The sequence below is a fragment of the Lissotriton vulgaris genome, chromosome 8, assembly GCF_964263255.1.
Source record: "Lissotriton vulgaris chromosome 8, aLisVul1.2, whole genome shotgun sequence".
In the NCBI taxonomy this organism is placed as follows: Eukaryota; Metazoa; Chordata; class Amphibia; order Caudata; family Salamandridae; genus Lissotriton; species Lissotriton vulgaris.
The window spans coordinates 1,123,321,168-1,123,347,363 of record NC_141696.1 but is presented as its reverse complement, the minus strand read 5'-3'; the positions used below and the strand labels follow the sequence as shown (position 1 = coordinate 1,123,347,363).

General features: G+C 45.3%; 1 protein-coding gene across 1 annotated transcript in view; it reads right to left on the bottom strand.

Annotated features, from left to right (window-relative positions):
* The window catches only part of KPNA3 (karyopherin subunit alpha 3), an 855,988-nt gene that overhangs the window by 649,313 nt on the left and 180,479 nt on the right, over window positions 1-26,196 (bottom strand). The window contains exons 3-6 of the mRNA XM_086934956.1: window positions 15,042-15,131; window positions 14,896-14,925; window positions 14,553-14,605; window positions 14,378-14,473 (exon numbers count right to left, since the gene is read on the bottom strand). Coding sequence (XP_086791082.1) covers window positions 14,378-14,473; window positions 14,553-14,605; window positions 14,896-14,925; window positions 15,042-15,131 — 269 coding nt within the window. The remainder of the gene's footprint in view (window positions 1-14,377; window positions 14,474-14,552; window positions 14,606-14,895; window positions 14,926-15,041; window positions 15,132-26,196) is intronic.

The window sequence follows — 26,196 nt, the reverse complement described above, 5'->3', positions numbered from 1 at the left end:
GGCAGGAGCTTCGCCCCACAACACAAGTATTCTTTTTACTACCCAACCAATGGCACCCACAGCAGATTGGATAGATTGCTCCTTGGTGGTGAGGGAGTTCAAATATTGTGAAAGTGTCTTATCAGGTGAGGTTTCTCTCCTACCACACCCATCTGATCCTGGAATGTGGGCCCAGTATCCCTTGGTGGAGGCTTATACCGGTCTCTCTAGGATACCCAGATTATGCCACTGACATGCAGGACATACTCCACGTGTATTTTCAACACAAGCTGGGGCACTGCAGGCTCTGTTGAGGGTGAATGGAAGACACTGAAGGTAGTTACCAGAGGGGTGAGTCTTGGTAGGACGTATGGTAGGAGGAAACTGGAGTGGGATTTGGCAAACAAGGAAACACAACTTGCTGGGTTGCAGCGACCGATGCAGGGGTGGGAGCCACACAGAACAGTGGCAACTGTTTGTGATAAGCTAGACGGACATCCAGAAAGATAACCGGCATCAGTTCCATAGAGTGAGATCAGTTTGGGCATATGCTGGAACGGTTCCTCAAGAGGGAACGCGCCCACCAACTAATTTAGTTCTGGGGGCTCCCAATGGTGTGCTGGTTATGGATCAGATGGCTATTACACAACTCCTGCATGACCACCTCACCGGGATTTATACAGTGCCAGTGCAGGCAGGGGGTACTGGAGTGGACCGTTTCCTCGATCGGGTGACGCTCCCCCGATTAACGCCGGGTTAGACGGTGGGTCTTGGTGAGGCCATACATTTGGAGGAATTGAGGGAGGAGCTCCGAGCCCAGGAGAGGGGGAAATGTCAGGCCCAACGGACTGCTAGTGGAGTACTATCAAGCACATACTGCCACCTTGCTCCAATCACTTTTAGAAACCCTCTTGGAGGCACACCAGGTGTGCAAACTCCTGCTACATATGAGAGAAGCTGTTCTCATGCTCCCAAAGCTGGGCAAGGACCCTGTGGAACCAGGGTCATAGAGGCTACTCTAGAAGAAGTGGCGCTCACTGGTTAGAGCGGCAGACTCTGAAGCAGAGATCAGGCCCGGGAGTCCAGACGCGGCAGGGTCTTGGGCTCAATGTTCGCGGATTCGATAATTCTCGCCTCAGCGCCTACTCTAATCATGGGTCCCACTCTGCAACTCTGGGCAATAGCTTGCTTAATCTCCACAACGGCCCCTACAACACTGGGATGCCTGGCTTCACCTTGGGGGTTCTCAGGAAGTTCATCTCACAGGGAGAGCCAGGAAGGGTTCCACAGCGTTATACAGCGCCTACTACTACTCTCCATGCAGACTGTGGATGTAAAATGAATCGCAACTGTTTTAGCTATCCGGCTGGAGTGGGTCATGGTTCATTTGGTGCAGGAAGATCACCTTGGTATCATATCGGGAAGGGGTACCCATATGAATTTGCAGCGACTGTCGCATGTGATGCATGAGACCCGCGCATCCATCTTTGGAGCTGCTTTGGTAGCAGTGGACATAGAGAAGGCTTTTGATGCCCTGCCCTAGCAGTACCTATGGGAAGTTCTGTGTTGTATGGCGTCTGGGACTAGGTATCTATGTTGAGTTCAGTTGCTTTATAAACTGTCCACGGCGAGTGTGGATGGGCACGGAGGTAGCTGAGGCTTTCAGTGTGGGAAGGGGTACGCAGGAGAGCTGCCCATTGTCACTGCTCTTGCTTGCGTTGCCAATGGAGCCACTTGCAATATATCTTAGGGACCAATTGCAACATTGGAGCATACCAGTAGGAGATAATCATGTTGTGTCAATGTTCGCTGATAAAACACTAGTAAAGGGGTCTCCACCTTTTCTGTAATGAGAGCGAATTATGTTCAATGGAACTCATTGAGAGCTACGAATATATTTAGCACTGTAATAGTGGCCAACATATGCAAAGTTTCTAACAGTTTCCTACCAGCGATTATGTCAGTGCATCAGCCATGGTTGCCAGCAATAATACCAAAAAAAAAGATTTGTCAGTATGAAATGCCTCTAAATGGGTAAGCCATAGCTACAATGCCTCTACTACCGAGGTAATAACATCTGTAAAATGTATCCTCATTTATCACTAAAATATCAACGTTAATAAGATTTTGAAAATTCAGCAATTTTCCTTAAAATATCAGTTCATGAGTCTGGAAAATAAATACATTTTTATCACAAATACACACTCTCAATCGTGGCATCCGTAAATTATTTCAGCCAAACAATAGCTACTAAGTTAGTAGAGTTGACTACACACAAGATCTTTTGCCAGGTAGCTGGACAGCTACCAGTAAGTAGCTCACGAGCTACTCGTTGGAGAAGCCTGTTTGAGGGTACCTGAACACTCTGTCACTTCTCCTGCAGTTACTGAAGCATTTTGGCAATACAGCAGGGTTCACGTAACCAGACAAGACTGGGTCTTACACCCTGGCTGCTTTTGTGAGTAGTGGTGAGGCAGATCTCCCAGCAGTGGGAATGCCGTGGGAAACGTGTAGCTTTCGTTATCCTGGACTCCAGATTACTCAAATGAACTAAATATGGGATGGATACTGGAAGGTGTCACAGGCTTAGTCCGATTCTGGACCACATTGCCCCAGTTATTGATGGGTAGAATGGTAAGCAAAATGGTCCTCCTGCCCAGTTGTTTATACACAATGCAGTACTCTTTTTGTGCCCTACAATTGGCGATGTTTCATCAGATAGATAAGCTATTAGTAGATCTGATATGGGCGAGCAAAAGCTGCAGGGTTTGGCTAGAGACACTGAAGCTGGATCTAGAACGTGGGTTGGGACGCCTTGATTTTACAACTGTACTACTTGGCAGGTCTCTTGCAGTATCTAGTGTGATGCTGATCCCAACTCGGAAGAGTTTGATGTCGGGGTTCACCAGCATTGTTCAGCTCCCGCATTTGCTGATGTGTGGCAGGGCCTCCCGCGGAGACCCCTTTTTGTGTTGCTGGGCTGGCACCGGCATGGGATTGGACAGTTAGGTAAGCTATCAAGAAGGTACTGCACACCTCACTTCTCCAGCACTGGTGGTTGCGCCCCTTCCTGCATATTTGTGAATCTATGAATATCGAGGGCTGGATAGATGGGCAGTCTGACAGCGGAAGACTTGTATTTAAATGAGAACTTTATGACCATGGAGGAAATGGAAACGCACTATGGAGCCGATAAGACAGTTTTTGCAATATGTAAGTATTTCACGTACTGTCTGCGAAATATGCCCACATTCCCAGAGGAGCTGGAGCAGCCCCGGGTACTCTCGGTAATTCAGAACCCTGGTTCCTTTAAGAGCATTATCTCTTGACTAAATGCAGCCTTGCAATCGGGTAGAAAGACTAACGTTGCACCCAAAGCGGGCAGCCTGGGATGGGGAATTAGAAGAGCCATTATCAGGTAATGAATGGCGAAGAGCACGAACACAAGTGAGTGAAGTGGCTAGCAATGCCCTCTTCAAACTGGTGCATTTTTATTTCATTTATCAAGCATATCTGACTCCATCTCGTCTAAATAGGGCAGACTGCTACCCCTCTCCAGGAAGGGGAGAAAAATGCTATACAAGTTTGCCCAACTGGGCCTACTGCTAGCACAACGCCGTATAGCTGTGCACTGAGCCAGTCCATTTACCCCAGTACTCACTAAATGGAGGACGGATTTGTTGGGATGGGCAGTGTAAGAGGAATGGAGGCTTTGGAGAGTGCACATGGATGAGCACACAGAAATGGATCTTGAAGTATGTTCAAGTATTTGTCTACACACTCCGAGAACGTAGTGGGGAGATGGAGAGGACCAAAATGGCACTGAGGGAGAGGAAGACACTGCTTCAGATGGGGAACTCTAGCTGGGGACTTCAGTAGATGCACATGTATCACCAAACATTAAACAATCACCGGCCCTGATCGGGTCTGATGACTTAGCCTCTGACTTGATGCGAAGTTGGGCCCACACTTATAGTTGAGACCTACTCCTTTGACCACACATGATATTCTGCATACAAGTAACATGTAGGACAGAGATTTATACCCTCCTCCCATCCATGCTGTATCTTGAAAACCCCTTGAAACCTACTGCACATTGCTCAATTAGAATGTATGTATCTATAGGTCTTGAGCTGCACAGTTACATGTTCATTTAACCCTGGTCCAGTAACAGAGGCTGCCAATGAATCGCAGCTGGACAGAAAAACAAATTTGAGAAGAATACCATTGGATACAAACCATCAATGTGGAGATAAACGGTTACCTCAACTGTGCCAAATTGGGAAAATGCACTCCCTGGACACCATGTATGTTAAAGGTTGATTGTTTAAACAGGTTAACAAAGAAAGATCATACATGAACTCACTTCATGCAATACTTCAGTATGGTAAATTTGCCATCCTCAATGAAGCAGCAACGATAGTCAAGTTGGGTATACCAAAAATGAAGAGGCAAATTTCACTAAAATTATATTGGATTCCTTTTCAATCCATTTTAATAATGGCAAGCTCTCAATTAGAGATTCGAAATACTATAGCCATTATACTCACTGACAGGTTTTCCTATTGCAGGTAAAAAAGCATACGCGATTAGCCTATATTCTGAAATAGAATGAAATAGACTGCAATTTTGCCACCAGATTCATGTAATTTCTGCAAATGTCATTTGTTTCCACAGTGCAGTGGACATGTAGTCTTTGCAATCTGGTCAAAAGTTCAGCTACAAGCATCAACATAAGACGATGCAATTCCCTTCATCATGGTTTTTTGAGTTTAAAAACAATATTTTTGTTATTTGTCAAATACTGTGTATAGCTACCAGAATGAATTACAGGAACCAGCACATAAAATACCAGTGGGATCCATACACCCAGAGTTTGACCTCAAATTAGCATTTCACCTTATCCAAGAAAATATATCAATTCCTAAGGTAATTGGAAACTAAATAGTCCCTGATGAAAGCAGAAACAATATACATGAAACTATGTTGTGAAGGGTGGTCATTTACGGTTATCATAAGAGCTGCATGGAAGAATAAAGGATACACACTGGGAGATAAGGCGGATAAAAGGTGAAGAAGAGCAGGCGAGAGATCGAAATAGCATAAAGATGAAGCATAATGGGTGATGAGCCAATGGTTATCACCTCAGTACGCTTCCCTCAACTTCTACCATCTGTTGGAGTTTTAGGCAGTCAACTTGATTTCTTGCATATATGATGGTCCTGTGGGGTTATCCAAACCTTCTGGAAAGAGATTTTGGAAAATATTAAGGCCACCAAGTTATCCCATTCCAGCTGATCCCTCCACTTTCCACTCTGGAGGGTATGACACACACAGACTAGATATTGCTGTGCCACATGATGGGAGCAGCCAAGCCACTCATAGCACTATTTTGGAAAAAGACAAAGGCCCCAGCAACTGCTCTACGGTTCAGTCATCTTTGGCACATACTGACCATGGATCACATCTCAAACAAACTTACATTCACCGAGAAGAAACTCATGGCTATAGGACAACCACTTATTGACTATATGTGAAGACAAGAATGTTACTTTTTTACGACCACTACATTACGAGCTCTGCAACTATTTGAGCAAACTCTGAAAGGCATGGGAAGGCAGAGGATTAGTCCTGAGGTCGGGAATTGGCCCAATGGTAGGACTGATGCACTGGCTGATCTACCACTTGTTTGGAGGGGGCCTTCAATCTTGAGGTAGTATGCTGCAAAACTGTTAGGATAAAACACAACAGGCCTAATTGGGTAGCCCTCTATGTTTCTTAGAGCTTGTCGCCATATTTCCAACTCTCCAAGAAAAGCATCAAATAGAAAGTCAGAAAAAGGGACAAAATCATAGAGAAAGGAAAATAAACACACAGATGTGACACCTGAGGTTGCAGTGGGCAGAACAGCAGATTCCTAAAAAGACCTCCCGGACAAGTACTCTGGTCATTCTTTTTTATACAAATTAAAAAAAGTCTCTGAAATACATTTCCAAACTATGGAGAAGCATTAGGCATGGAAAGAGGTACATATACAAACCATCCACTTCAGCCACAGATGCCCAGGTAGTCATTACTCTGAAGTCAATGCAGGGACAAAAAGTCTAGTTATTGAATGAATTGATGTAGGTGTAGAATGTTGCTCTAGCTTCAAATGACATCTGGGTTTTGACGTCATCTTTGGCATTAAATATGCTGCCAGAAGTTAAAAGAAGTCTGTAGCTATAGCCCATTCAGCAGAATCCATCAATGAGAATAGGTCAGATGCCAAGCAAGCACATTTGATTTATATGTTATTCTAATTTATGTTATGGTGTATTTGCTGTACACATAAGAGTGCCTTATTAGTTGAAGAAAGGTGGGCATGGTCTGCTGAGGGACCAGATAGCCACTACATTCCACTGCTGTGTTGTGCCCTCTTTTTCCACCAACTGAGCTGTTCCTAGCCGCCATGTGGCCATTGAAGCATCAGGCTCACAAATTGTAAATATGGGAAAAAGTGTTGTGACTGCCTAGAATTGACATAGTCAACTAGTGCAGCATGAGCTGAGGGGACTGTCCACCCACTTCCCATAACCCACCCTTTTGAGTGGTATATACCCGCTCACCCATATGCAGCTGGTGTCTGCCACGGTACTTCCAACCAGTCCTACCCAGTGACCTGGGCGGTGCCAATGCTGGGGGTTTTACTGGCAGAAATTATTCAGGGTAGTACCATAGTGGGACCAGAGCCACTCCAAGACCTAAAGTGGCTCCAATTATGCCTTAGGGGGTGGAGAGGTGAGCTTGGGGAGAGAACAATGCAGTTGCAACATTTCCAAGCTCTCCCCGTGGCCTGGGTATACATCTACCATCTTCGGGAACTGAAGAGTGAAGCACACACTGGCTAGTGTTTGAGGTTTTAGGCGGATCCTTGCTCTGGGCTCTCCAAACAGCACTATGAAAAATCAGTCAGCAAATGATGGATTCTTGATAAGCTGTATTGCCTGGTTGTGACAAGGCTCATAAGAAAAATATGTTCTTCTGTGTGTGCATCTCAGCTCATATCTGGCACCTAATAAAGATGGCATGGAAGAGAGGTTAGTCTGATTCAACCACCAAGATCGGCACTCTGGACGGCAATGAACGCGAGCTCAAACAGATAGTGGCATAAACACTTTTTAAAACGGTTTAACCACGCCCTAAAACATAATAAAACAAGAATTGGTTTTGGGTATGTGAAACCTATTGACTTTGTCAATGTTTTTTTTAAACATGCTGTACAGCAGCTTTGCAACATGGCTCAAAGAATAAAAAAAAAAAAGGGGTGATATGGCACGATCAGTGCTGACCAGGCCCTAGCGCATTTTGCATTTACCTAAAGCCATATCGAACAGCAAATCAACTGCTGCGCAGCATGTAAAAGAAACACGGACAAAGTCAATAGATTTTGGCAAAGCTTGTTCCATGTATATATATATTTTTTTAAATCTTTAGTTGGGAGAGGGAGTAGAAGTGAGAACAGTTTAGACTAAGGTGGTCTAGGATCTTTATATTCTATTTGACCTTTTTCTCTGATTAAGCAATTCTGTAATTTCCTGCATTGCAGATCAAAAAGTCCAACATGCAGAGAAAAAAATAACCAATTTGGTTGATTTTGTTTGAATCCCTTTGAATAACAAACGCCAGGACCTGTAACCAGAAATTTCCCGATGACGTCATGAGCCCATGAGACTTCTCTGCCAAAGATACCAATGCTTAAACTTTTTAAGTGGTACAAAGTACCAAATTGGAGCTGTTCACGGCAAATCCACCCTTCTTTCCTCACTCAATGGTGAAACCTCACACACTGCCAACCACTGTTGCAAACAAGAAATAACAAACACCATAGCCTGTTGTATGTGGTGCTTACTCATGAGCTTCAACCTTTAAGTGTTTCTCTTTTTAGGAAAGGAAATTGAGTAACATGCTTTGCCCTGAACAACACTTTTGGATACTTTCTTGGTTGTATAGTAAATAATGGGCATTCGAAATGTGTGATACAGATTTAGCTTCAATAAGCACAAGATGCTTTATTTTTCCTACAGATTTTAGTAGCAATCAAAATGCGCATATGCTTTTCCACATTTGTCGATTACTTCACCCATTGCGAAAATAGTTATTTCCTTATCTGATCATCCATCAGTACAAGCTACAGTGATATGAAAGTTGCAGTCTACGTGCTCAATGTGTGCAAACGATACAAATAACTGTCTCATCACTTGATGAGCTGAACATCTTGTCTTCAGCAGGAGTGTTCCGGCTTGAATGTCGAAGTACAGCCTCGCGACGTGCAGGATGTATGGGATTTAATTCAATATTCTGACAAGGGCAAGGTGAGATTCGGTCACTTACTGGTGCCACAAAAATCACCAGTGTCTCTAGCCGCATGACGCTCACTTCCAAAGAAGAAAATATCACCTGCATTTAAAATAAAAAGAAGGTTCGGCTTTTTGTAGTAATTATTTTCGCCATCTGCTGGGCAGTACCGAAAAACCTTTTTTATGCAACATGACTCACATTTGGCAAAGTATGTGGTATGAAAGGTTTTAAATGGCTGTACAGTGCACATCAGAAAGCTGTGTTTTTTTCGTTTAATATAGTGCATCACACCGTATTTCCACAGTGTATGTGCGCATTGCCTGACTCGTGGCACTATTATCTAGTTTAAAGCTACTGCGGGAGTTGGTTCGGACTTGAATGATGGACAGCCTTGTCACGCGACCGTAATAAAACATTCTTCAAATCAATGGCACGGTGGGGGAAGCTAAGATAAAAGGGTACATATACAGGTGTGAAGGGGTTTCGAATTTTGAATGAGGGACTACAGCATTGGTTTTTTTTTCAGAGCATCACAGGCCCATTTGAGGGTATGTGTGCAGCAGCCCCAAGTGTGAGACGAGGGAGGGTGCAGGGACAAAAAAAAAAAAGTTTATCTGCAGTGGAAGGACACTGGCCATCAGAAGTACTTAATCCAGGCTTCTCGGCCTCAGGTACATGTCTACTGTACTCCTCTTGGCGAGTACACAATACCTCAAACTCCTAATCCCGAATCCTCTTCTCCCATGCCCCAAAAGAGCTGTGCACAATCTCTCCCTAACAGAAATTTCGAATTTATTTGCTGGCAACAATATCTCTTGCTCCCAGACCTTCTCTCCTCCAGACAACACAAATCAATGCACTATACCTACCATCTCCCTGGTTCGAACCAAACGCCAGCCATTTACAACCCAGACACCAGCCCCCAGCAACATCACATTTATCACTACCAAAAGCCTTGACACCCGCTTCACCAAAACAGTCACCCCAGAGCTACTTTGTATGCTCAACAAATGCAGATCTGCAACAAAACAAGCTGGAAATCTTAGACACCATCAATTACTACAAGCTGGATCTACTTTTCCTCAGTAAAACCTTGTTCAAGGACAACTCACACTATTTTCGATCTTCTGCTCCCCCCTACTATTCACTTATCAGGAATAATAAGGTGGATAAAGTCGGGGGCAGCGTCGCAGCTATATTCAGAAACTCTTCAATTCAGGGAACTTCCCAGTAGCTCTTTCCCCACATACAAATGCCTTTCTCTGGAACTTCACAAGCAGCACAGCTCCACCTTTTCAGTTTTATGCCGTTTAAAACCTGTTGTGTGACCACTCTGCCTTCAAAGAGGAATTCACTTACTTTGCAAATGACCAATATTCACAAAGCGATAAATTGATCTTTCTAGGAGACTTTAATCTTCAATGGGGCATCTCGAAAGATTAGACCGCCAACCTGCTTACCACATTTCTGCCAGGAAATGAACTTTTACAACAACTCTAAACCAACATACTCCAAGGGCTCCACGCTTGACCTGATTTCCAAAGACAACCTGCTAAATGTTGATGATCCTATACTAGTAAACTGGTCTGACCCTTTGCTCATCCCCCGCTCACTGCACCTCTCTCATTCTGTAACCCTGGGCCAACCAAAATAAAAACTACTTGGTTTTACAACACTAAAAACATCGACCTAGGCACTCTCTGCAACTCAGCAAAAAAGGAACTACAAGGCATCAGCCCGACTCCGACGTCAATAACTTGACCAACCAGTGTCTCGCCAGGCTTTCCATCTTGATAGACAAGGTTGCTCCACTACAAAGCAAAAAGACAAGGTCCACACCTTATGCCCTATGGTTCAATAAGTCCCTCTATGATGAAAGAAAACCCCCAGAGATACCTGGAGAAGAAATGGAGGCAGTCCCCCTCCATCATTATTCTCTCAAATCTCCACTGCGCAAAATCACGCTATCACAAACACATCTGAAGCGAACAAGCAAATCACTTCAGAACCCTCCTTGACTCTGCCACTGAAACAGAACTGCTACAAGTTATCAACAATGCCCTGCGAGTACTCTACTCCAGTAACTCCTGTATCCTGATCCTTCTGGGCCTTTCTGTAGTCTTCGACACTGTAAACCATAACATTTCTGACACACTAAAAAAAGAATGGGATTTGAAGGCGCAGTACTCAAATGGGTTGAATCATACATCATGAGCAGATCTCCAAAGCTTTGGCTGCGACGTAGGAGAAAGCTCTACCTCCTGTTTGGGTTCTGCGGTTGCAGGGGGTCTCTGCAAGGGTGAGGTCTGCGGAACGAAGGTTCCTCTTGGGTACGTGGAAGGAGACTCTTGTTGAGGTATTTGGATCCGATGTTGTGTGGGGATTTGTAGGCGTGGGTGATCAGTTTGAAGGCAACTCTTCTTGAAGGGGAGCCAGTGGAGGTCACGAAGGTGTCAGGTCATGTGTTCGTGCTGTGGGGTTCCAAGGACGAGTCTTACTGCTGCGTTCTGGATAGTCTGTAGGGCATTGCCGTAGTCAAGTCTGCTGGTTATGAGTGCGTGGGTGACTGTTTTTCTGCATTCTGGGGGTATCCATTTAAAGATCTTGTGGAGGATCCGGAGGCAGTTCAAGCTGGTGGAGGCAATGGGTTTGATCTGACAGGTCATGGTGAGGGAGGAGTCTAGGATGATGCTGAGGTTCCGTGCGTGGTCTGTCAGGATAAGCGGACTCCCGAGGGCAGAGGGCCACTAGGTGTCGTCCCAGGCGAAGGGTCTTCTCAGAGTTGAGCTTCAGGCAGCTGCTTTTCGAATATTGCTTTTCATCCAGGCAGCTACGTCTCTCATTCCATCCTGGAAACAGAGTCTGGTGTTCTTCGTGAGGGAGAGGATGAGCTGAGTGTCGTCGGCGTAAGATACTATGCTGAGCCCGTGTTGTCGGACTACGGCGGCGAGGGGGGGGGGGGCATGTAGATGTTGAAGAATGGGGGGGGGCTGAGCGATGACCCTTAGGGAACTCCGCAGTTGATCTGTGTGGGTTTGGAGAGGAAGGGAGGAAGTCTGATCCTCTGGGTTCTGAAGGAGAGAAAGGATCGGATCCAGGAGAGGGTGGTTCCTCGTACCCCAACGTCATGGAGTCTGGCTGCGAGGGTGCAATGTGAGATGGTGTCGAAAGCTGCAGAGAGGTCTAGAAGGATAAGGGCTGCGGTGTGCCCATGTTCTAGTAGCCTTCGGATGTAGTCGGTGGCAGCGAGGAGAGCAGTCTCAGTGCTGTGGTTGCTACAGAATCCGGACTGGGAGGCGTCTAGGATGGAGTTTTCTTCAACAAAGGTGGTCAGCTGGGTGTTTACAAGTCTCTCTGTGACTTTGGCAGTGAAGGGGAGGAGAGAGCTGGGCCGGTAGTTTTTCAAGTCTGTCGGGTCGGCCGTGGGCTTCTTGAGGAAAGGTTTGACTTTCGCCCTCTTCCTGTCATCGGGAAAGATGCCGGATTCGAATGAGGTGTTGATGGTGCGTCCAAGTTCGGGTGCGAAAGCGGCGGCCCTGTGGTAGATGTGCGGTGAACAAGGGTCCGTGGGGGCTTCTGAGTGGGTGTTCGACTGTGGCAGGATTCCAGGTGGTGATGGTCAGCTCTTTGTCGGAGGTGGTGGAGCGTGGGGTGGTGTCCAGCGTCTGTTCGCTGAAGTTGTAGTAGAGGGCTTTGATCTTCAGATGTAAGTAGAAGCTGAGCTTGTCGCAGAGTTACTGGGACGGTGTGATGTCCGTGGCTTCGCTGGGGGTTTGGTGAATTGCTGTGTGACTTTGAAGAGTTCTTTAGTGTCCGTTGTGTTGGTGTGGATTTTGTTCCTGAAGAAGGTCCACTTAGTGTCTCTTAAACACTAGTGGTATTCCTTCAGGGCGTTCCGGTAGCAGTTAATGTCTTCTGTGGTTTTCCAGTTTCGCCAGGTTTTCTCGAGGCGTCTGCAGGAGCGTTGTGCAGGAGAAACCTAAAAATGGAAGAGACAGACAACTAGTAGAGGATGGCATATTTCTAAATGCTTGGAGACCACCGTAAGATATCTGATCCTCACCAATTTGATAGATAAAATCCTCTGTGATTTACTCAACTTTAAAAAGAGGGGACAGCACAGCAGCAGATGCATAAATTGTAGACTGTCCTCGAGTGATAAGCAGCATACAAAACACTGGGGGGGCGGTGGAGGTTTTCAATTCGGCAGTCTAACGTAAAAAGTAAGACCTGCTGTGCTTTGAAATGAGTTACTAATGTTGGAGGGAAACCGCCTTCTGTTTCTTGACCTGGAGTCCAAACACCCTCGCTAGGAAAGGGGCTCGACAGGTGATAACAAAAGATTATATTTTTATTAGGCTGCATGCCTATTTTGGTTGAGGAGTTAAGTTGGAGGAAGCCCATCAAAGTAGAAGATACCTCTTCAATCAGGTGGAAGTTTGTAAAGCTTTTCTAGGCAGCTCGGACGAGCTGGGGGGGACAATCTCTGATTTTGGGTTAGTTTGTGACATATGCGTTCAGGCTCGTGGCTGGAGGGTTGTTCTAAGGCCTAGTTCCTGATGACAGATAACAGAAATCCACCAGGGGGAAATGATCAGCAGCGCTTCTATATATTTTTCTACTCTGGGTTTCACATGTAATGGGCTCGGTAGTTTCTCTCTGTGCTATCCTCGGCTTTAACTGCCAAACTTCTGGTGAGCTGCACTATGTTTACAACAAATATTTTGTTTGTACTTTTGTTCACATACTAAAAAATAGTGATTATGTTTAGAGATTTGGTGCTTGGATGTGATGCTGCTTGTATGCTTTCCACAAGTGCTGCGATTATTGTTTAAAAAAAACAAGAACAGGCATTGAAAAATACAGGACTTAAGAATTGAAATGTAACCATTCATGTTTGCTTAACGAAGATCTGGCTGACCCACTAACAGAAGCGCAGTAGAAATGTTGCTGCAGGCAGTTAGAGATGCTGTCTCCCAACTATTAACTCTGCCTTATACACTTTAAATACCGACATTGCATTTATAGAACACCCGTGCAGCTTAAACGGATGGGTCTCTGTCCTGAGGCAAACTGCTGGAGATGTGCAGCGCCTGACACCACCTCCTTGCATATGGCTTGGGGCCGTCCTGGGATTGAGAGCTACTGGACCAGGATTCATATCTTTATCAATGAGATTCTTGATATACAGTTATCCCCCGTCCCCTAAATTATGTCTTCTGGGCCACGTACAAAATGTTATACCCCGACTACACAGGCTTTTGGCCATGCTGCTCCTACTGGCCAAGCGAGGGAGCTTGGGGCCAACAGGGTCCACCTACTGCTAAACTCTGGGTTCTCGATGTCACAATCTGTCAGGAACAGCTAAGCACATATTGGGAACTCCTGCCCCAAGCATCTTGGAGTCCCTTCTTTGCTTGGCTATCCTCCCGCAACGCAGACACTGCACAAAATCCGAAGGCTTCTGGCGTAGCCCACTAACAAACTCTCCCACCTTCTTGCTGGACACGATCCACCAAATGTCCATATGATATATCATTGCGCCACTGATAGATCTCCCGATTTCAAGCCACATTCCATCACACAACTGCCCACTATACTGACTTTTTCTGGGAATTTAATGCTTGCATTTTTTACAACTGACTGGATGCCTGTGTTGGATTGTTGTTTTATTTTGATGTAATTGGTCATGCTACATGTCTAAGCAATCCTGATATATACTATGATATCGCCTATTTTTTTTAAATGCCAACAAATTTAAAAAATCATCTTTACCTGCCCATGTGGAGATATGTACATAAGAAAAGGCTAACGCTTTTGTGGAGGAGAGTGTCATTTCTCCTACCCGTTCTGACCAGGACATCTATACAGTTCATCTGCCAATTATTAATCAATTGAGCCCCACTGGAGCAATCGTCCTTCTTTCCCCTCGCACAGAGCAAACATAAAAATAAAGAATCAAACAAACACACTGACATTTAATTCTTGTGCAAGTGCAAATATTAGGCTCAAATTCAGCAGCATTTCAAAACAAACCGGTAGCACAACAAAAACATACTTATCATCCACTTCTAGACACTTCACCAGGATGGGCAAAATTCCAGATTTTATCAGATCATCAATGGGCGGATTGCGGTCACTTGATAATAACTTTCTGGAAAAAAGAAAGAACACTGTTGTTTCCTTTAATCACGAAAACTACAGGGAAAATACATGCTTCGTTTTGTGTTTACCTTGCAGCCTGAACGGCACTCAACTGGATGACTGGGTTATCGCTAGTAGCATTCTGCAAAAATAAGTAAGAGTACATATGGAATTGTAGGTAACCTTCAACAATCATGTAAACAGATGTCACTAGCTGGAGGTAATGGGATACATTAGGCCCTCAAGTCAACGACCTATGCCATTTCACTAAAAGATAAGATCTCTTCCGCAAATGCTCATTGCAAGAATAAGAGTTCTAAACTCATGTTAAGTACTTAGGGTTCACATATTTTAAACCGCTCCTATGAATGTCTATACAAGGTTGGATAACTGTAAACTGGTTCAATTCTTGTTAAAGGAAATCCAACGTACCTGTAATATAGCTTCTAGTGTAATGTTTTGCTTTAAAAGAAAAAAAAAATTGTTAGAAATAAATGACAGGGGAAACACATTTTTAAAACTGTAATTAAGTATTACTTAATGAATATAGTATAAATTGTCATTTTAAATCCAATTACCGTCTTGAAATCCGCATCAGCATCCGAATCTTCTAAACTTTCTTCTTGAGGGACATTTCTTTTCTTCAGTAGGTGCTCATCTCTTTTGTTCTAGAATAAAAAAATAGCACATTTAAAATCTTTTCCTACTGATTCAAAGCTGACAACTCCAATTACAGCACATATTCCTAGGCTTAGATGTGTAGTGCTTTTGGTTAAAGAAAAAGTGTTGTGATCCATTTAAGCCACAGGACCCTGCATTCTACTGGGTCTCAAGACTTCAGAAATGCCAATTGTTGATGAGTTTTGTTTGTGCTAGTCAATCTGAGCAAGACCTAAATATCACAACACCCCACCCCACATGCAAAAAGAGGAAATTGTGGCTGATGTAGGCATAGTTTTGACATTTGCAGGGCATTCAGAGTACAAAAATGCAGTGGAATCAACACAAGCTACACCACTCTAGATTCCCTGGGCCTCTTGTTTTCAGAAATGCAAGGAGTGGGCTGGTAAACCGGGATAACCAGAATGACATGCAAACGTCAAACTTTGGTGAAAATCAGTTCCTGAATGTTTGTTGCCAAATTTCTCGAATTTTCAGGAAACGTCAAAGGCCTCTGCTGTCACGGCTTTGTATTGGAGGCGAGGTACGTGTGTTTGAACCCCTGCCTTTGCTGTTACCTCTGTAACCCCCTCTGAAGTAACCCCTGGATGGAGAGGGTTGGTTATTGCCCTTATAGACGGAGGTGGTCTCCAAGGAGGTATTTTTAGAACCTCTGTGGTTCAAGGAGCGCCAAAAGGAGCCAAGGCTTTGTGCTGACTGAAGGGCTTCCATGGATTGGACCAATTCAGTGTCCTTATCAAAGGGAGTGTTTAAAATGGAGGTCTGCACCTCTGGTTTAAACCATGATATGCGAAGCCAGGCATGTCTTATCACGAGGACACTCTTGTTTACCGCTCTAGCAGCAGTGTCTGCATCATCTAGGGAACATCTTATAACATTATTGGAAATACAATGCCCTTCGCGCACCAGGTCTTCTGCTTTAGATTTGTGTTCCTGTGGCAAATATTGTATTAATTGCTCCATCTCGTCCCACTGCACACGGTCATATTGTGGCTAGCAATGCCTGAGTGTTGGAGATACGCCAGAAATTGGCCGCTTGATAGGCCACCGTTTTCCTGGAAGCATTTATAAGTTTGGATTCTTTATCGGGGATGGAGCATCTCCTGTTGTCTTGGAGTTGGCACTATTCCTTGCATTGGACACAACCAGGGAGCCTAGTGGCAACTGACCGTTTATATATACTGGGTCCAATGGTGCTGGCTTGTATTTTTCGTCCACCCTAGGGGTAAGAATACAAACTCTGACTGGGTCATTAAAAATGTCATCTAAATGCCTGATCATCCCCTTGAGCATAGGTAGTTTATGTGTAGACCTCTGTGTGGTACTCAGGGATTCAAAGAGAAAATCCTCTTCTAAGGACTCCTTATGTAGCTGCACCCCATGGTAGTTGGCAGGTCTACCCAGTAACACAATGTAGCCTACACTGTTATCTGGTGGAGAGGGCTTGTTAAGATATAAATCAGGATCATTGCCCGTGGGCGAATTGGTATTGTAATCATCCCATGGGTCTTGCATTAGTGGAGTATCATCCCCATTGTCATCCCGATCATCCTGGTTGTCAGGTGTATGTGGTGGAGAATGTTCAGGTGAAATAGGCTGAAGCTGAGGTGAAGGAAGAGTAAGAGGAGAAGGGGAAGGGTTAGTTCAAACTGTTCATTTCTTTAAAGGAATGTGGTATTCTTCCTCAGTATCAGTCCTTTTTAAAGCCACTTTAGTGGTGGTATGTCCAATCTGAGGCTTAATATAGAGCACTTTTTGATTTGGATCCAGTTTGTTGATCAGAGTGTCGAAACTGTGCCTATTTGGTGATTTCAGCACATCGGACTGTTCCAGCGCCAAAGGTTTTGGTGCAGAAGTCTTGGGTGTTGATGTTTTTGGATCAGAAGTGTGTTTTGGTGCCGAATTGGAGTGAGTCTTTTTGGAGCTGGAAGGCTTTTTGGTAGGCTTTGGTGCCGAACCATAAGGTGGGGGTGTCTGAATCATTGTCTCGGTGCCGACCGGAGTCCGAGGGCGCGGGTTGAACAGTAGCCACCTTCATTTGCGGAGGTGGGTCTTGGGATGAGGGGGTAGCTGTTCTCACGGTACTTTATCCATGTGGGATGCCATCCTCTTGTTCGGAGTCGAGCTCTGGGACGGGAATTGGCTCCTGCTTCACCTCGGTTCGCATGGCCTCACTGGTCTCACCGGCCTCTTTGTCCGATTGGTGTCCGTAGATGTCCGGAATGGAGCTTGTGTGCTGGCTCTGCATGTCGCGGCGTCGAGCCAGACGGTCGCAAACTGTCTTCTTGGAGTGGAAAGTTTGGCACGCATCACAGACCTGCTCTCTGTGTTAGGGGGACAAACACAGATTACACACTTCGTGTGAGTTAGTGCTCGAGTATTTTGCATGACACCGAGGGCAGAATTTAAAGGGAGTTCATTCCATCAACTGCAGGTCGGCCCGATGCAGGTAGGCCCGACGGCCTTCACGAGCTTTCCGAACGAAAGTTCGGTTTTGTCAAGGTAAATATTTTACGCGATAAAAGGGAAAATGCAATTGAAAACAATACCGTCGAGGGTGAGTACCTAGTGCACCGATGGAAACTGAAGGAACAGTGTCAAACCGGAACTCGGCGATAGACGTCCAAACCGGATGGCAGAAAAAGCAATCTAACAATGGAGTCTACGCCCATGCGCACTATCATCGAAAGGAGGAGTCACCTACCTCGTGACTGGAAAGACTTCTTCGAAGTAAAACAAAGTGCAAACATCCGGACCCAACACTAGATGACGAGCTATGCATAGCTCACATGCCTCAAACAATATATCACAAATATTATAATATACGTTTGAGGTATAGGACATCGCATGCCAGGGTTAGGCAATTGGCATGGACCTGCCCAAGAACTTCTTGTTTCTGACAGGTTATTGGAGAAGAGCTGAAGAAACAGTCATATGAATTGCTGGTCACTCCACTGGCTGTGTTACTTTGATATTTGGCTGATGTCCCTAAACTGGTCAGACAGCTTGCTGCCCTGCTGCCACTACTGGCAAGAAGGCAGGTGGTACTGGGATGATGGAACAAACCATGTGCAAAAGTGACAGATTGGATACAAAATACCCTCTGGTGTAAGTTCAGTGCTGAAGTGTATGGCACTTTAATACCGAAAAAAAATAAACTTAAACATCTGGGAGTCGTTCTGCAATATTCGAAGAAGACATTGAGCACACTTAAATAATGGTGAGATTTGATTCTATGTCAGGACCGGAGGCGAGGATTATGCAGTTTCGCCTATTCGTCTTCCTCCAGTGGACAAGGCTCCTGGCACTGGCAATGTCAGGCTAATCCATGCTTCAACAACTCCTACCCAAAACGAGGACAGCGCTTCCGTGGATGCTTTAAAAGACAAGTGACCAGCGGTGGTGGAACCAGTAAGTGCCATTCCCTCTGCCAAGTTACAAGTGGGAGGACAACTGGTGTTGGTTCTCCCAGCCTGGGCTTCTGTTACATCAGACGCATGGGTTTTACAGATGTTGCAAGGGTTTCAAATAGAATTGTACGGTTCCCCCCTCCACTACGAGCGGCCCGCCCCATTTGCTTCTCAGCCCACGATGGGGTGCTAATAGACAAATAGGTGTCAGACCTCCTGCAGAAAGGAGTCATCTGTCGATCAGTGGTTCATCCCAAGGGATTTTTTAGAAACCTCTTGTAGGAAGCTGGCTTTGTATATACTACACCAAACCGATTTCAGAGATCTTACCTGCTATCCACGCTGTTGGGTGCTGACTGCTTGCTCCCAGCTACTCGAGGGTAACTGCTGCGTGCCGCCATTGTTTGCCGAAGCCTGGGGGACCGACCAACTACATTCCCCAGCATCCTTTGCGGCCCTGAGGCTGCAATTCGCGCCAGGAGGCATATTAAACGAGGTCAGAGCCCGTCCAGGGCCGTAAGAGGCTGGGCTGGGCCACCCCCCAGACATTTGCCATCGAGGAAAGCATCTTTGTAGTAAGTGCCAAGCACTGTTATGTAATTGCACAGCTGCCCATTTTTATTGTGAGTTTGTTAGCCTGTGACCCCAGTTGAAGTGCTCGGGTCATTAGAAAATGAGTAAACGTAGGGGAGCAGCCGGGACATTAGATGCATTTCTGGTGAGGGCGGAGTCATTGTTAACCCACGAAATAAAACTCACAGAGCGTCGTTAGACCCTGTGTCCCTACAATCTAGTTTATCACTAGGCGGCTTGGGTATAGACAGCATAACCTGCAAAATCCCAATAAATGCGCCACCAACAGAAGTCTGTTCTGTTCCATCCAGTCCATCTTTATTGAATTTGTGAGCATCTAGAAAGGCAGGCACCTTTATTTATTTAATGATATTTATAGAGCGCGTGCAAATACCCGTAGGCGTCTCGGCGCTGGTATGCAATGCGGTGTATCCCTGATCAGCAGATTGGTATCTGGGTTTACTGGTTGAATAACCACGTCTTCAGTTTCTTTCTGAACTGGAGGAGCGTGGAACTTATTTTAATGTGGTTCGGTAAGGAGTTCCAGATTTTAGGGGCTGCGATAGAAAAGCGGCGATCACCCCATGAGACTGTTCTACTTCGTTGAACCACAAGTTGGTTCAGTGAGGAGGACCGAAGTGTTCTAGACGGGTTATAAGGAATTAGTAGTTTTTTGAGGAAGCGCGGTCCTTGATCTTGCAGGGTCTTATAAACTATGCATAATGCTTTGAATTTAGCCCTATTTTGAATGGTTAGCCAGTGGTAATCTTTCAGGGTGTCCGAGATGGGAGTAAACTTGGGTTTTTTGGATAGCACGCGTGCCGCTGCGTTCTGCACAGTCTGAAGCTTTTTCGTGACTCTGCTTTGTGCATTAAGCAGAAGACCGTTGCAGTAGTCCAACGATGTCAGGACCAAGGAGGTGACTAACGTCTTGGCTGCTGAATCTGGTAAGTAAGGAATGATCTTTTTTATTACTTTGAGCTTAAAATGGGCGTTAGCTGCCACCTTGTTTGCATGGGCCATGAAACATAGCTTGTCATCAAATGTCACTCCTAGGTTTCTAACCTTAGCGGTGGGGGTAGGAGGGACACCAAGAACCGATGGCCACCAAGCTGCCGACCAGGCTGGCTGAAGGTTACCAAAGATGACCACTTCCGTTTTATCGGAATTGAGCTTCAGGCAATTTCTTGCCATCCACTCACCGATAGCAATCATCCCCCTTTGGAATCTTTCTGCTACCTCCTGTCCATCGCCCTTTATGGCCAAGACCAGCTGGGTGTCGTCAGCGTATGAGGTGAGGCTCATCCCGTGTGCTTTGATGACACTAGCAAGGTCCGACACATAGATATTAAATAGTGTCGGACTGAGGGATGAGCCTTGAGGGACCCCACACGGCAACGACAGTTCCGCTGATTGGAAAAGGCCCATGGTGACTGCCTGGGTTCTGTTGGCCAGAAAAGAGGCAAGAAGATCCTTGGCAGTTAGCTGAATACCCATCCTTTCGACACGGTCGACCAAGATCTTATGGTCGACCGTGTCGAAGGCAGCTGAAAGATCCAGAAGGACAAGCAATGCTGTACCTCCCTGATCACGGATGGTTCTTATGTCGTCAGCTGCCTTGATGAGAGCGGTTTCCGTTCCGTGGTGTTTGCGGAAACCGAACTGTGTATCATCCAGCAGATTGTGACTCAATGAATTCCGAGAGTTGCTGGTTCATGGCCTTTTCGGTGACTTTTGCTAGAAAAGGGAGGCTTGCGATAGGGCGATAGTTTTTTAATTCACCTTTATCTAGACCAGGCTTTTTTAGCAGGGGTTTTATCAGTGTGTTTTTTAATGAAGCAGGATAGATTCCAGATGTCAGTATAGTATTACAGACATGTGTGATAATGGGAATGACTGTGTCTGGTACGGTTGCAATTACCGAGGTTGGGCAGGGATCCAGAGCTGACCCAGCTTTGATCGATTTTACTATACCCTTAATTTGGTCGGTGGTGAGGGGTTTAAAATTGGTCATGGTGTTTTTCGGTGTGATCATTGAGGACGTGGCAGGACTGCTGGCGGGGTCTGAATTAAAAGCTTGGTAAATGTCATTGACCTTCGTGAAAAAGAACTTAGATAAGGCATCACATAGTACTTGTGATGGGGGGGGGTTGAGATCTGGGGTATTTCCAGAAAGGGTTTTAGCAATATTATATAGCTGTCTGCTGGAATTTTTCGCAGTCTCTATATTGGTGGTGAAATAGTGTTTTTTTGCAGCTACTATCATAGCTTTATAGGAAGCAAGAGCTTGTTTATATTTTTCCTTATTTTCGCTATCATAAGTTCTTCGCCAATGCCGTTCTCTATTCCTAGTTAATTGTTTTTGAATTTTCAGTTCTTTAGTATACCACTGAGCTTTAGGCAAATTTCTGTTTTTTGACAGAGATTTGGTAGGTGCCAGCTGAGTGGTGGCTTCAGCCAACCATGTCTGAAATTGGTTGGTGGCAGTATTGGGATCAGTGGATAGATCCGGGATGGTGTTGTTTAACAGCATCGTAAGGTCATTGGAGTTGATGTCCTTCCATGCTTTAAAAGTGCCACTATTCATGTGAGCAGCCTTTTTTCTCGACGAGGCTTTAATAGTAAGGTGGCTAAGAATGACTGAGTGATCAGTCCATGTCATGGGGAGAACTGAGGCTATGCACAAACCTTCCACGTTAGAAAAAATTCCATCTAGCGTATGGCCTGCTTGATGGGTGGGGGTCGTGACCAATTGGCTAAGGCCCATTATTTCTAGGTCGGATATAAGGGAGATAGTGTCCTTATCGCTGCTTTGCTCCAGATAGAAGTTGAAGTCCCCTAAGATTGTGGTAGACTCTTCTGTCACTATAGACTCAGTGAAATTACTAAGATTATCAAGGAACGCAGTTCTGTTCCCAGGGGGCCTATAGAGGAGCACTCCCTTGAAGTTGTAAGTCGGGGACAGCTTTATATTAAAATGCATGGCTTCGCATGAGGTAGTGGGTATAGGCGCGAAGCGAACTTCCAAATGGTCTCGCGCAATGATGGCTAGCCCACCACCTTTCCCTTTGGGCCTGTCCTGGCGATAGGCACTAAAGCCTGAGGGAACCGCCGTAACATAGTCTGGGGCAGATGCCTCATCTGACCAGGTCTCTGTGATGTAAAGAACATCTAAATTGAGATCATTGATGAGATCGGCTATTTCCTGGCAGTGCTTGCTCAGGGAACGCGCATTAATAAGCGCCATGGTCACTTGAGTGTCTTTACCTTTGGATGCACCTAGTCCTAATACTAGAGCCCAGGCAGCATGCCCAAAAAGGAACACTAAAGCGAAATCACAAACTGCTAAAACAGCGATAAGGAGGAACAACCTTGGGGCAACTAAGTCCAAGACAAAACATACTATGAGTTGCCAATTGGACAAAAATGCATCAGATCAGATGGCCATCTCTACCGTATCGGTGGATAGACAGACTGACGCCTCCCCAAAAACCGTTAGCAACCACCCCAATATATATATACTATAGGAGCCGCCACTGATACCAACTCTGCAGTGGCACCCATTGGGGACGTATTGGCAAACCTTAAGAATCTGATCAAAACGATTTTTGATGCACTTTGGGGCAAACTTGAACATTTGGACTCTGAACTGGCAAATTTAAGGGGGGGGGGTGGGGGGGGGAGGTGGACCTTGTTCGTAATGAAGGGGGGGGGGTCTCATCAGTCATCTCAGGTGGTACATAGGGGGCGAGTCCCAATCTGACCCGCTCACAATAAAGATGCTATAAATTGTGGTGATTCAATGTGTCCTTAGTACCACAATTTATTAGTGAGCAGTGGAGAGGGTAGGTAACCCCCAACCCAATGTAGCCTATCCTAATCCTGTCCCAGGTAGCAGTACTTACATTCAGCCACCAATTAGCTATCTGAGAACCAGGATGGATACTCTCAGTAGCCCTGGGAAGGCTCTTGTGAGGCCAAATACGGATTTAATAAATGTACCTCCTGCCTCCTGTCCCTACGTTTTGGTGTTGGCCTGGGGCCCTAACCTAGTGGAGGATCAAAGGGAGTGCTGGGCAGACCTACGCAATAAGTCCGTAGACTGGCTCTGTAAATAGAAGGGTTTCACCCTTCGAATATGGATGATATTCTTATGGCCAGAAGAGTAGCGTGGGTCGGCCATTCTGAAAAGCATATTAACTGTGACTGTATTGTATTGAATTTTCGTAGACCCCATATGGTTCGCCGTTTATCGAATACTTTTGAGCATCACTCCACACTAAATACCTGCACCCGCGCACTTACTTTGGGCTATTTTTATAAGCCACCTGTCAAACCCCTTGGGGACACCCATGACCGTCCTTTGTTATCTAACAGGTTCAATGCACTTTCTAGAATAGACGCACAGGATTCACAATCACCACTTATGTTAGACTCACAGTATCACTAGTCCAACCCGGCGGCCCCTTCCGCTACCTTAGTATCATGTTATAACGCCAACAATAAGTTACCCAGATGTATAACTGTTCCGACTGCCACTATGGCATTACCTTTGAATGCTAATGAAATGCTAACCCCAACCGAAAGTCGCATTGAAGCAGCCCTGAATATCTTAAGTTGGAATGTTGCAGGGTTGTAGTCTAAGCTTGGGGACCAGGATTGGATGTGCCTAGTCAAGGACAAGGATGTACTTATGTTCCAGAAGACTAGGGCCACCAATGATTTGCATATTGAAGGGTTTCTTTGCACCAGTGTAGCAGCCTCTCATCATAAACCGGGACGCCCATCGGGGGGACTATTTATTGGGATTAATGTAGCAGCTGGAGGTAGTTTTAAGGTACTCCCAACTAATATCCCCATTTACCAAGGTGTACTTTACAAAAGAAAAGTTTTTTTTACTTGATACATTTTTATAATATCGATTTCCAATTCATTCCTAATGTTATCGCGCTCTTTGATTTTATCTCTAATTTAGATGGTCAGCAACATTCGGGTGATATTACCGGGATAATCTTAGGGGGAGATTTTAATGCCAAGTTTAATGACTTTAATCATGGCATAGAGATATTTAATCCTTATTCCGCCTTCCGTAGGGGTGCTGAGCTGGCCATATTTCTCAGCTCACACCATTTGGTTAATGTGATGGACCAGATGCGTCCACCAAACGCCACTAGTTATCAGCCTTCAGAGGTAGGGGCCACTCTTCTACAATTATCTTTGTTTTTATTTTTTCTGCACTTATGGTCCATTTCTTGGCCGCAGAGGTTATCGCTACGGTACATGGGGATCATAACCCTATTAAACTAGCCCTAAAACTGGCACCCTGACCCATATTTTCAGTAGAGTGTGGGGCTAAGAATTTGACGCCATCGTCCAATAATTTAAGATTAATATAATCTACCACTTATCAATTCATGTCTGTCTTTTCAAATATCACACCTAGCAGTAGTTAATGATTTCTCTGCACTTTGCAGGGTTATTAAAACCTTTCTGTTGAAGCCCACCTCTCCGAGGAAGCAGAGCCCTAGATGGTTTGATGATAAATGCTCATTGGAGAACAGGAACTTACGCAGGGCTCTCACAGCTACTCCTAGGTGTGCCTCCGAGGTGAAATTGGCAAGGCAGGATTATAAAGTAGCTGTTAATAACAGGAAGGGAGATCTCTCAAATGACTGATGGGAATTATTATCCCAGGCAGCTATAAATAAAAAGGGCAAAATGTTTTGGTCTGCTGTAAGGGACCTCTGATCCACTGAACAGATACTATCCCCCCATTAGCTGTACCATATCCAGCGAATCTTGGGAAAATTATTTTTCTAATATTTATGCCACTCCATCGGTGATGGACCAATATGCATTTGGCACATTCATTGGTATCCAGATGACACTCCCTGAAGTAGAAGAGGCCATTCATCAGAGCGATGGGAACAAGGCCCAGGGCCCAGATGGGTTACCTATAGATTTGATCAAATGGAACCCTGATTTCTGGGCCCGCGCCCCCTGAATGTTTTTATCAATCTGCAGAATGCTCCGTTACCTAGTACTTAGGCCAAGAGCATCATTGTCCCCATATACAAAAGGGGGGATCGGTCACAGCCTAGTAACTACAGGCCGATCTCACTGATTGACAACACCCTCAATATTTTGGCCAGGGTCTTATACAATAAGATCCTGGAGTGGTGTGAGGAATGCAACATTTTAAAGCCCGACCAGTTAGGATTCCGTAGCAAGATTGGTACTACCGAACAATGTCTCAATCTTAATCTTCTAATCGGGAAGTACACCATTGCTCGGCACTCCCCAGTTTACTTGGCCTTTATGGATTTATCATCCGCATTCGACTTTGTGAATCAGTCAAAGTTGTGGGCTATCCTACTGGCTTATGGGTTGGATGAGCCATTGGGTCATTTTTTGGCACATCTCCACAAAGACCTTCAGGCACAGGTGAGGATAGGAAGCGGTGTAGAGGTATCGGGAGCCATTAGGGTCGGAAGGGGGGTCAGGCAGGGTTGTGTCCTGGCCACCCTCCTTTGTATTATTTATATTAACGGTCTGAACAAGTCACTGGTACCAATGACTCATGATGTTCCCATGATTCATGGGAAACCTCCCCCGTTCTACTCTACGCCAATGATGCAGTCCTCATGGGCCGCACCCCTAACTCCCTGTGCATTCTTGTGCAGTCCTTTGTTAAACATATGGACAGTTTGGATTTATACGTTAATTTTAATTATTAGTTTCTTATGTCTTGTGACCCCGGGAAGCGCCAGCTTAGTGCCATTATTGCTGGCAATCAAAAATTGACAAGTATCAGTAAATTCCCTTATTTAGGAGTCGTCTTTGCTGCGAACGGCTCCTAGACTGAGCACCTTACTCACTCCAGGAGCAAGTTCTCAAAGAACATCAACTCCATTTTTAGCTTTCCCGACCTAAGAATACAGGTGCTATTTTAGCTATCCTAATTTTTTTTTTTTAACTTCAGTGTGTCCCAGTGGATACGTATGGTGCTGAGATTTGGGGCACTGTAGAGAGCTCCTGAAATAGCAGGAAGAAAATCGGGTTTGTAGAA